The sequence below is a fragment of the Apodemus sylvaticus genome, chromosome 7, assembly GCF_947179515.1.
Source record: "Apodemus sylvaticus chromosome 7, mApoSyl1.1, whole genome shotgun sequence".
Lineage (NCBI taxonomy): Eukaryota > Metazoa > Chordata > Mammalia > Rodentia > Muridae > Apodemus > Apodemus sylvaticus.
This window is the reverse complement of record NC_067478.1, coordinates 5,004,728-5,016,899: the sequence shown is the minus strand read 5'-3', so window position 1 is coordinate 5,016,899 and position 12,172 is coordinate 5,004,728. Positions and strand designations below refer to the sequence as shown.

The following is a 12,172-nucleotide window of genomic DNA, read 5'->3' as shown; positions in this document are numbered from 1 at the left end:
CGTATACACACTATAAATGATGTGCACACAGGTACTAATGGGGCGACGCAGAAGCAAATACAGACCTACAGGAAAGCACCCCAAATTTACTCCCTAGCCCTACCCGCAGACACAGAGAAAAGCGATGTCACCCTGGGAGTGGGTAGCACACGCACTATCTAGATTTAAGTCCTTCAACCTTCCCTGCTTCCCATTAAAAGGAAGCAGCAGGCCTGGGATGTGTCTCCCTTGGCAGTGCCTGCCGAGTATGCGTGAAGCCCTAGGTTTATACAGCACTTTATACAGCTAGCCATGGTGGTGCTGCCAGCACTGGGAGGGGGGGGGGGGACAACCAGGGTGGGGTATGTGAGAAGGAAAATAAGAACCAGGAATCTTGGAAGCACTAGTTGACTCTGGACTAGTTGAGGCAGGGAAATTCAAGGTGAGCCTAATGTGTCAGAGGTACTGTCTTAGTCAGGGTTTCTATTCCTGCACAAACATCATGACCAAGAAGCAAGTTGGGGAGGAAAGGGTTTATTCAGCTTACATCTCCACACTGCTGTTCATCACTAAAGGAAGTCGGGACTGGAACTCAAGCAGGTCAGGAAGCAGGAGCTGATGCAGAGGCCATGGAGGGATGTTCCTTACTGGCTTGCTTCCCCTGGCTTGCTCAGCCTGCTCTCTTATAGAACCCAGGACCACCAGCCCAGGGATGGCACCACCCACAAGGGCCCTCTCCCCTTGATCACTAATTGAGAAAATGCCCCACAGCTGAATCTCATTGGAGGCACTTCCCCAACTGAAGCTCCTTTCTCTGTGATAACTCCAGCCTATGTCTAGTTGACACACAAAACCAGCCAGTACATGTACTGTGGCAGCAGCGTGTGAGTGTGCCCTGACATGGTGGCCCAGATAGTTCTGTTTTATAGCTAAGCACTGGGTATGGCCAGTGCCCAGTCCATATTCAGAGGTCAGCGGGCTCCAGGAGAGCCCAGGTTATGGAGTCAACCTTGTTAAGAGTCCCTGATACTCCTGGGCATCTAGGAAGAGAGTTTCAGAGCAGCAGGTGCGCTGAACTATTGCTAAGATAAGCACACAGCTAGAGAACTCTGCACCAGAGAAGAAAAGGCTCTAGAGTTTACTACTTGCTTCTCTCTCTCTCTCTCTCTCTCTCTCTCTCTCTGCTTTCTTGCTCGTGTGTGTGTGTGTGTGTGCACATGGATGTGTATGCATGAATAATGTGTGTATGTTTGTATCTGAATGTATGTGTGTTAATGTGTGTACATGTATGTGAATGTGTGTGCACATGTGTATGTGTGTAAATGTCTGTGTGCTTGTATGAGAATGTGTGTATATGTATGTGGGTGAATGTATGTAAATGCCTGTGTATGTATGTGAATGTGTATATCTGAATGTGTATGTGAATGTGTGTGCATGTATGTGAATGTGTGTGCACATGTGTATATGTGTGTGAATGTGTGTACATGTATGCGAATGTGTGCATGTATGTGAATGTGTGTATATGTGAATGTGTGTGTGTGTATGTGTGTGACTATGTGTACATGTATTTGAATGTGTGTGCATGTCTGTGAATGTATGTGTATCTGAATGTGTGTGAATATGTGTGTGAATGTGTGTGCATGTCTGTGAATGTATGTGTATCTGAATGTATATGAATATGTGTGTGAATATGTGTGTGAATATGTGTGTGCATGTGTGTGAATGTGTGTACATAGGACTGAGGTCAAGGTTGGATGCTGTTTCTCCGGAGCCATCACCCTGAAGCAAGGTTCTTGAGTTTACACAAGCTCTTTACTGACTGAATGATCTCCCAGCCCCTGCTTAGTTGTAAATACAGTTTCCACCTTTGCTGGCTGAGGAGGTTGGGGAGGCTCAGAGCAGAGGCTTGGTAAACAGTGTGGTCAGCCTCATCAGCTGCAAATTTTACATCACATAGACTCAATCAACAGTAGGTTGAAAAAAGCGCGCGCGCGCGCGCGCGCGCGCGCGTGTGTGTGTGTGTGTGTGTGTGTGTGTGTGTGTGTGTGTGTACACAGGCGTTCATAAATTCTAAGTTCAGGCCAAACGTCTTCTGTGCTGACACCGTGCCCAGCCCTCGTGGATGGAGTGATGTGGACACCTGCTGTTTTGTCCCACCACCCACCTTCTCACCTTGAGGGAATCTTGTTCATGTCTCCTGTAGCGTAGCCATTTACACTGGTCACTTAGAGTGTCTTTCTTGTCCCCTCAACAACACGGGCTAAGAACTGTTAATGTAGTGTTTGCCATATGTTATGGGTAGTGTGCAAATGGTTTCAGGTGTGTGAGAGGCTCTAGTTCCTTTTCTGTTGCTCCGATAGACACACTCTGTCCCAAAGGAACCCAGAGAAGAGAAGCTTTAGTTGGCTTACAATTCCATACCCCGAGAAGTCAAAGCAGGGACCAAGAAACTGGTCGCACCAGGTCCACAGTCACAAGTCGACAGGGATGGATGTGCTCAGGCTGCCTGCCTGCTTTCTCTCTCCCTCCTCCCTCCCTCCCTTTCTTTCTTTCTTTTGTTCTTTCTTTTAAAGAATTGTTTATTTTATTTTTGTTTGGTTTTGTTTGGCTTTGTTTTTTGGTTTTTCAAGACAGGGTTCCTCTGTGTAGTCCTGGCTGTCCTGAAACTCACTCTGTAGACCAGGCTGGCCTCGAACTCTGAAATCTGCCTGCCTCTGCCTCCCAAGTGCTGGGATTACAGGTGTGTGCCACCACACCTGGCTGTTTATTTTATTTTTTTAAGGTTTATTTTATGTATATGAGACTGCTGCTGTCTTCAGAAACACCAGAAGAGGGCATCCGATCCCATTACAGATGGTTGTGAGGCACTATGTAGTTGTTGGGAATTGAACCTTTGGAAAAGTAGTCAGTGCTCTTAACCACTGAGTGAATTGTATTTTAGTTTTTATTGCAATTTTATTATGGAATTGTCCCATATAAAAGTAGAATAGCAAACCAAATCCCCATGGGCCTATCACCCAACTTCAGTCATTTTCAGTGTATGACCAAGCTTATTTCTTTCAGAACCCTTTTCCCTCTCATCTCGCTTGAATTTGGGTGGTGGGATGGCTCAGTGGGTAAAGGCTCTTGCCAGCAAGCCTGACAGCCTGAGTTCTATCACAGAAGCCACAGAAGGGGAGAAATGACTCTTACGAGTTGTCCTCTGATGTCCAAATGAGTTCATACACACACATACTCAAACACTCATAAACACACTCACAAAAAGACTCACACACACTCACAAAAAGACACGCACACAAATACATTTACACACTCAAACACACACTCATACACTCATACACTCACACATATTCACATGCATACTCACACAAACTCACACTCACAGAAAGAGAAATCAACCAACCAACCACCCAATCATCTGATCAATAAATCTTGACCTCACGCCCCTGCGCGGTTGGATGGCCGAAAGCACGCCCCCTCCCTTTGCACAGATGGTGATCGCTCTGCAGAACACCACCGCCACCAGCCGATTCCTGCGTGTCCTCCCACCGTCCTCTCCGTACTTTGCTCTGGGGCTTGGTAAGTTCGCTGTGGTGACAGTCTACACTGCCTCACGATGATGTGCTATGCCCAGCCCTCCCTCCTTCAGCTGTCCCCACGGTCCCTCAGGCTCAGTCCACAGCTCCGCTCCTCCCTCCCTCCCTCCCTCCCTCCCTCCCTCCCTCCCTCCTATCGAGGTCCCAGCGTCTTGCCAGCATCCGTGCCCACCTCACCTTGCTCAGGGCACTGGTTCTGCCAGCTTGCCACTCTTTGTGCTGCCGCTGCCTTTAACCAGGTCCTCCTCATCGCTCACGTCACCGTGGCAACCTGCCAGCCAGTCTCCCAGCCTTAGTGTCTGCCATGTCTCCAAGACTTTCTGGTCTTGGTGAGGTGTGGTGGGCCCAACTTGGAATCCCAGCACTTGGAGGGATGGACACAAATCTGTGGGTGAAGAGTGTCCGTCTAACCAAAAAACCAAACCAAACCAAACCAACGCACCAATCTCAAAGCTCTGCCCACAAGATGCTCCCTATGGCACAGGGCTAGACAGCCGCCCCCGCCCGTTCCATTCCTCATGGGCCTTCTCACTCCTGCCTGGACCTTGAAGTTGTTACCTATGCGTGGCTCCCACATGCCCCAGGCAGCTCTGCAGTCTGTCCGTCAGCCTGGCTTTGGTCCAGCTCTGGTCATGTCTGCTGCATGACTTCTCCTGGGGAGATGTGAGTCAAGTGTCCCTTTGCCCCAGAAAGGCCCCAGCGACAGAGTTAAGTAACATTCCTACCAAGTTGAACTTGGTGAACCAGTGAGTTCGCTGAGGTTTCTCACAGGGTTACAAATGAGGAGCTCCTTCTCACTGGTGTCTGTGAGGGAGAGAAGCGTCTCCTCTCCCTCAGTGATAGCTCTCTGCTTAGCTAACCTCACAGAGGGACCTCATAAATCTCGTTGCTTGCACCAGGTTCCCAAGCCTTGTGGCACTCTCTCTTCCCTCCAGAGCAAGTATTCAATTTGGCAGAAATAGATACACTGTAACTGCCAGGGTGCATCAGCAGGAGCCCTGGTGCGCAGCTGCTCCTTGGAAACACTGTAACTCCCAGAGTGCATCAGCCCGAGGGATGATGGGCAGCTGCTCCTTCATTCTCATTGGTCAACAGGGATGTTCCCAGGAAAAGGCGGAATAGTGGCTCCCGGGATGACCTGCCAGTACATCGTCCAGTTCATCCCGGACTGTCTTGGTGATTTTGATGATTTCATTTTGGTCGAGACCCAGTCTCCCCACACGCTGGTAATCCCCCTGCAGGCCCGGAGACCACCGCCAGTGCTGACGTGTGAGTGAGAATGTGCACTGCACCTTCAGTGGGATCCTGCAAGGCCTAGGAGCCCCTGTAAGGGCGGGCAGCATCTTGGGAGTCCCTGGAAGTGGCCCAAATCTTGTGTCTCTTGGGCAGAGGCTTCAGGGTCCTGAAAGGAACCTTCCAGCAGCTTCCACTGCAGCGGGCCTCTATTCTGTCAGCAGGGGCTGAGGCAGTAGGGGAGGGTGTTTCTGGGTACCTGGAGGAAATATCTGAAGACATTGACTTTGTTGCTGGAGGAGGGAGGGAGAGAAGGAAGGAGGCTTCCTTAGGAAAAGCAACCTTAGCTGGTTCCTCCTGGGTATGGGCTCCTGTGCACTCAGCCCCACGTCCTATTTGATCTATAACCCCCTAGACAAAGTTGGGCCTCCCTGGCGACAGCTGTCCTGTGACCTGGCAGCACCCTGGACAGAGCCCAAGGGACTTAGGGCCATGCCCCATTTTTCTTCCTGCTCAGCATGGTGGGCTGCTCTGAGCTGCGTCTGGACCACAGAAGGGACAATGGCAGCAGGGTCCATTAGGAGCGATATGTTGTCCTTCTTTAAAGCTAAATTTTTATTTCATGGATTTATTATACATGTGTGTCTTTGGGGGAGGGGCATTGCACCATGGAGGGCGCTTTGTAGGAGTTGGTTCCTTCCTTCTACTGTGTCCATCTCGGGGAATTGAACTCAGGCCCTCAGGTTTGGCAGCAAGCCCCTTTACCTGCTGTGCCAGCCCCCTGGCGCCCTCCCTGAGCAATCCCTTCCCATGGTCTCAGTGTCACCAGTGTTGGACTGCGGCCACTGCCTCATAGGAGGAGTGAAGATAACCAAATTCATCTGCAAAAACGTGGGCTTCAGCGTTGGCAGATTCTGCATCATGCCCCAGAAAAGCTGGCCACCCCCAAGTTTCCGGGTGAGTGGCCGTGGACTGCGACCCGGGAAAGGGACCAACCCACTGTCTTAGTCAGGGTTACTATTCCTGCACAAACATCATGTCCAAGAAGCAAGTTGGGGAGGAAAGAATTTATTGAGCTTACATTTCCACGTTGCAGTTCATCACTAAAGGAAGTCAGGACTGGAACTCAAGTCAGGAAGCAGGAGCTGATGCAGAGGCCATGGAGGGATGTTTCTTACTGGCTTGCTTCCCCTGGCTTGCTCAGCCTGCTCTCTTATAGAACCCAAGGGCACCAGCCCAAAGGTAGTACCACCCACAAGGGGCCCTCCCCACTTGATCACAAATTGAGAAAATGCCCCACAACTGGATCTCATGGAGGCACTTCCCCAACTGAAACTCCTTTCTCTGTGATAACTCCAGCCTGTGTCAAGTTGACACATGAAACCAGCCAGTACAATTGACCCCTTGTCAACTTGACACACAAACACATCACTATTAAGTCTCAACCCTTACTTTCTTATTCATCCCCAAGATCTAAATTACTTTAAAAGTCGCACAGTCTTTACATATTAAAAGTTCAATCAAAAAAAAAAGTTCAATCACCTTAAAATGTCCAATATCTTTAAAATTTAAAGTCTTTGAAAAATTCAAGGTCTCTCAACTGTGGGCTCCACTAAAATACTTTCTTTCTTCAAGAGGGAAACATCAGGGCACAGTCACAACCAAAAGCAAAACTCAAACTCCAGTGGTTCAATGTCTAGGATTCAACTCACGATCTTCTGGGCTCCTCCAAGGGCTTGGGTCACTTCTTCAGCTCTGCCCTTTGTAGCACACAGCTTGTCTTCTAGACTCCAGCTGCCTGTACTCTACTGCTGCTGCTGTTCTTGGTGGTCATCACATGGTACTGGCATCTCCAAAACGCTGCTATCTTCCACTGTAATTAGGCTTCACCAGGGTGAGCCTCTTCACCTCTCATAGGCTCTCATCAGGGTGACAAGCCTCTGCTCCTATGCATGACCCCTTCAAGTCCTGGGCCATCAATTGCAACTGAGGCTGCACCTTCACCAATGGCCTTCTGTGGCCTCTCACTGTGCCAAGAGCCTCAGCTGTTCTTCATGACCCCTTCATGCCTTCAAAACAAGTACCATCTGGGTGACTCTTACACAGTACCAAGTCCAGCCACAGCACAAAACACAACTGTGGCTATGTCTGGAACACACTCTCTGTGCTCTCAGAAAACACTTCCAAGAAGATTTCATCTTAGTGATGCTGGTCTCTTCTTAATCACCGCTAATTTCTTAGCTCCAGCTAACCAGCATCAATAGTCCACAAAGGTTTGCTTTAGTGGTTCTGGTATCTTGTTACTTACAGCTGATTCTTCAGCCCCAGCTAACCAAAACCACAGAATCTTCACAATCAAAACATGGCTACTTTAAGAGTCTTTAATCTCCCCTCTGAAATTTCACAAGCCAGGCCTCCATCTTCTGCACTGTTCGTAACATTGTCTTCCAAGCTCCTACAGAACTTTCCACAGCTTTTCTAGCTCAAAGTTCCAAAGTCCTTCCCCAATCCTCCCCAAAACATGGTCAGGTTGTCACAGGAATACCCCACTCCTGGTACCAATTTGTCTTAGTCAGGGTTTCTATTCCTGCACAAACATCATGACCAAGAAGCAAGTTGGGGAGGAAAGGGTTTATTCAGCTTACACTTCCACGTTGCAGTTCATCACTAAAGGAAGTCAGGACTGGAACTCAAGCAGGTCAGTAAGCAGGAGCTGATGCAGAGGCCATGGAGGGATGTTTCTTACTGGCTTGCTTCCCCTGGCTTGCTCAGCCTGCTCTCTTATAGAACCCAAGAGCACCAGCCCAGGTATGGCACCACCCACAAGGGGCCCTCACCACTTGATCACTAATTGAAAAAATGCCCCACAACTGGATCTCATGGAGGCACTTCTCCAACTGAAACTTCTTTCTCTGTGATAACTCCAGCCCGTGTCAAGTTGACACACAAAACTAGCCAGTACACCCACCTAGGCAACTGAGCTCGGAGGAGGCCACTGAGCCACACCTGGGACCGGAAATCCACAAAAGTGGGATGTCGCAATCTCCAGATGCACATGTCACGGCCTGAGAACAAAAGTATAGAGGTTGGGGCGTGCTTCTGGTCACCAGCTCCTGTGCTAACCTGGGTGCGGCCCGGGTCGTGCCCTCTTGTTTTTCAATGCTGTCTCCAGGACGACCACGTGTGCTCACTTAGCCCAGCATTACCGATGCAGATCTGAGCATTATGTGAGACCTAGGCAGCTTTGCTTGAATTCTGTATTGGCACAGATACTTTGAGATATTTTGGGGATGAGGAAATGACTCAGTATAGTGGGAGAACCTGTTAAGTCCTCTCAGAACCCACATAAAAATAAGCCACCATGGTATAATCCCAGTCAGAGGCTGTGGAGACCATACAATGGCCGGCCCTCACTGGGTGGCAAGTTCCAGGCTAGTGAGAGACCCTGTCTCAAAAAACAGGCAGACAGCATTGTTGAGGGACAACGTTTGAAACAGTCCTCTGGCCTCTATGTGCAGACACATACACATGTGCACCTACACACATGTGAACGTAGACACACATGTTACACACAGTATGGTTTGAGCCGACCTTTCAAAGATGGAGATTGCACACAAGTGTCTGTGTCTACAGGCTCTTTGTTGTGACCTTGTGGGCTGGGACAAGGGAGCAGAAAGTCTCCGCTCCCCACTGCCCAGGCAGCCCCAGCCTGCCACCAATGACATCACATGTACACTGTTGTTTCTGGTGTGGCTGGTAGATTTCCCCGTGCCCTCTGGCGTAGAAATACGAGACCTCCCTTCCTAGACATGTCTGTTGCCCGGTAGGGTCTTGTAAGCACCAGTTTGTGCCTCTATCCTGGAGGGTTTCTTGAGAAAACCACAATTCTGCTACCGAGACAGCAGGTGTCCTTGCAGCACAGAAGCTGAGACGCAAATGGGGGGTTGCAGGAGGTGGGGTGGGGGTGGGGGTGGATGCAGTGGACACCACAAACAGGACCAGGAGTTCTTGGAGGATCCTTAAAACCCTCAGACAGCAAATCGGACATTTGGAGAAGCTTGCAGCGCGAGAGCCGGACTTTGTGACTTCTCCCACACCATCGTGTGACCCTCTCTGCATTGTTTTTAAGGCTGTTGCAACCGCTGCCTTTGTGGAGCAGCCTCCCTTTGGAGTGATGCCGTCTGTGTTTGAGCTGGCCCCAGGGTACGCCATACTGTTGGAGGTGAGTAATGAGGCCTGTCCCTTCTGTTCACCCTTGGTGGCTTCCTCAGAAATCCCACTGTCACCTCCTCCTCCTCTGTGTTCTCATGACGCACGCCATCACTGTTCCGAGCCAGGTCACAGCATTGGTGTGTTCTAGTCAGGTGTGTGTGATTTATTTTATTTATATGAGTACACTGTAGCTGCCTTCAGACACACCAGAAGAGGGCATCGGATCCCTTTACAAATGGTTGTGAGCTACCATGTGGTTGCTGGGATTTGAACTCAGGACCTATGGAAGACCAGACAGTGTTCTTAACCACTGTGTTCTGTGGGGCGATGCATATGGCTGTCTTTGACTCCCACAGGAGGCACACCCGTCCACATATGTACTAACTAGATCCATCAATTTAAAACGTCAACGCAGGGCATTGAGGTTTGAATCCAAAATGTCTCCCTGTAAGCTCATCTTTCAGTTTCCTCAGCAGCTGGCACTGTTCTCAGGGTTTGTAGAACCTTTCACGGGTGAGGCCTCGCTGGTGGAAGAAGGCCGGCAGGGGCAGATGGCTGAGGGTTACGGACAGACCAACGACGGTTATCCATAGCCCCTGGTCCTTGCCACACCTTGTCTGCTTGCTCGCCAGTCTCTGTCACACACGCTCTTCCTCTCCCCTAGGTCTTGTTCCTCCCCACTGGCCTAGGAAAGGCAGAAGAGACCTTCATCATCGTGTGCGACAACTGTCAGACAAAGGAGGTGGTCATCGTAGGTGGGGGCGTGGCTCCAGGAGCCGCTTTCCACAGTACCACAGCAGCGGCAAGCTGTGCCCGCCCATCTGGGAGAGAGGGGGTCTGGGGATGGCGGTGGGGCACTGCCTCGAACTCCTGAGCCTCTACTTCCCTAGTGCCAGGTTACAGGTGAAATCTTTCATCATTTCTCTTGGAGTCTGCTTTGAACTCTGAGAGTCACCCGGGGCTCCCACTGCTAACACCGCTATGGTTTTGAAAGGTTGGAGAGGGCGTTTTTATGAGTTGTACAGGTGCACACACATTTCCTTCTCTTTCCTTCCCTCCCTCCCTCCCTTCCTTCCTTTCTTTTCTTTTTTCAGATTTATTTTATTTATATGAGTACACTGTAACTGTTTCCAGACACACCAGAAGAGGGCATCAGATCCCTTTACAGATGGTTGTGAGCCACCATGTGGTTGCTGGGATTTGAACTCAGGACCTATGGAAGAGCAGACAGTGCTCTTAACCACCAAGCCATCTCTCTAGTCCCCCTTCCTTCCCTTTTTTTCCCTCTCTTCCATCTTTCCTCCCTTCCATTTGTCCGGTTCCACTTAGTAGTTGTTAACTGATCATATGCAAGGCTCTCAAGGTCAAAGTCTGCAGACCCGAGGGTGGATGAATGGATGCTCAAGGCCCACTTTCTTTTCCTGCATGATCTGGGGACATGGCGGTGGGGGTGACACGGGTCCTGTGGCAGCCCTCGGCCACAGGGTGCCGGCATCAGCCTGGTGACTCCTCCGTCAGGGACGGGGCAGCTGGTGGCTTTGGATCTGATCTACATTTCTGGTGGAAAGAACGAGCCGGACCCAGGAGAGCTGAAAGATCTAACAGCCCAGTACTTCATCCGGTTTGAGCCGGAAAATGTTCAGTCCACCGCCAGGAAACAGCTCATCATCAGAAATGCTACGTGAGTGGCCCCCCGCATGTCATTGACACACAAGCACGGTCCTCTTCTAATTAGCCTCATGTTTCTCATGAGGCAAGAGTGTTTTCTAAGTCAGGGGGAGTTGTGAGCCCAGAAGGATGGAAAGATCAGGAGTCACATTGACAACTGTGCGACCATTAGACTTGACGGCTGTTTCTACCTATTTGGGATGTGTGTGTGATGTGTAAGGTGTGTGAGATATGTGTGAGAAAGAAGTCTGTGTGATGAGTGTAAGGTGTGTGTGTGTGTGATGTGTGTGTGAGGTATGTGTGTGTATAACGTGTAAGGTATGTGTGTATGTGATGTGTAAGTTGTGTAAGGTGTGTGTAAGACCTGTGTGAGGAATGTAAGGGATGTGTGTTTGTGATGTGTAAATTGTGTGTGTGTGTGTGTGTGTGAGGTATGTGTGTGTGTGTGTGTGTGTGTGTGTGTGTATGTGTGGGATGTATTCACATGTTTGTGGGGTTTGTGGTGGCTATGAGCAAGCTTGGCTCTGGCCCCTCAGACACCACCACCTTGTTTTTGTGACTCATTATTGGGGGTTGTCCCTAGCGGGTGCTGTAGGCTTGGCTGACAGGAAGCCCAGAGGATTGGCCGCTCTCCATCTTCAGCACCAGGATTATGAGCATGGGTCACCACGCTGGCATTTGCTTTGTTTTGTTTTGGACAGTCTCATGGTGTAGCTTTGAGTGACCTTGAACTCATTCTATGGCCAAGATGGCCTCAAATTGACAGAGACCCATCTACCTCTGCCTCCTAGTGCTGGGACCACCATGACTGCTCAGGCCAGAATGTTTTGCTTTTTTTTAAGTGCGGGTCCTGAAAAGCCACATGGGCCCCATGTTCACCGAGAGCTGTCTTCCCAGTCAGCTGGTTCTATTTCAATAGATTACAACGAGATCAAATGACAAGTACACCAGACACCTTCAACTTCTTGGTAGGCACTGGTGACTTCTGGCTACTGTACTGGACAGTGTGGCCCGGCCATATAGGTTCTTCATCCCTGTGGGAAGCCAGACTGCCCTGTGTGCTCCTTACCTGTCCACCATGCCAATCTGTGTCTCTCTGTGTGTGTCTGTATGCGTGTCTATGTGTCTGTGTGTATGTGTCTATATGTATGTGTCTGTGTGTCTGTGTGTGTCTATGTGCATGTCTGTGTGTCTGTGTTTGCACACATATCTATGTATCATACATACTCATGGTAACTATATAAAATGGTTCCCAAGGCGTTCTTAAGCAGCACTGAAGTATTTGTCCTATGTCCCTCCCTTTCCTTATGCACTGGCCTCCCTCCATTGCTCCACTCGTATCACTGAATCCTCCCATTCCCCTTCCGTGCTGCTGAGTAGAGATCTAAGGATGGTTTTTCAGAGACACCATTCTGTCCATAGCATGGATGCCTTCCGGATCCCAGGCTGGGTCTTTAGGCTCAGCCCTCACTGCCAGGACATTT

At 49.8% G+C, this 12,172-nt stretch overlaps 1 protein-coding gene across 1 annotated transcript in view; it reads left to right on the top strand.

Moving 5' to 3' along the window:
- The window catches only part of Dlec1 (DLEC1 cilia and flagella associated protein), a 57,864-nt gene that overhangs the window by 15,790 nt on the left and 29,902 nt on the right, over positions 1-12,172 (top strand). Inside the window, exons 7-12 of the mRNA XM_052187006.1 lie at positions 3,471-3,558; positions 4,671-4,844; positions 5,629-5,765; positions 8,938-9,030; positions 9,685-9,775; positions 10,539-10,701. Coding sequence (XP_052042966.1) covers positions 3,471-3,558; positions 4,671-4,844; positions 5,629-5,765; positions 8,938-9,030; positions 9,685-9,775; positions 10,539-10,701 — 746 coding nt within the window. The remainder of the gene's footprint in view (positions 1-3,470; positions 3,559-4,670; positions 4,845-5,628; positions 5,766-8,937; positions 9,031-9,684; positions 9,776-10,538; positions 10,702-12,172) is intronic.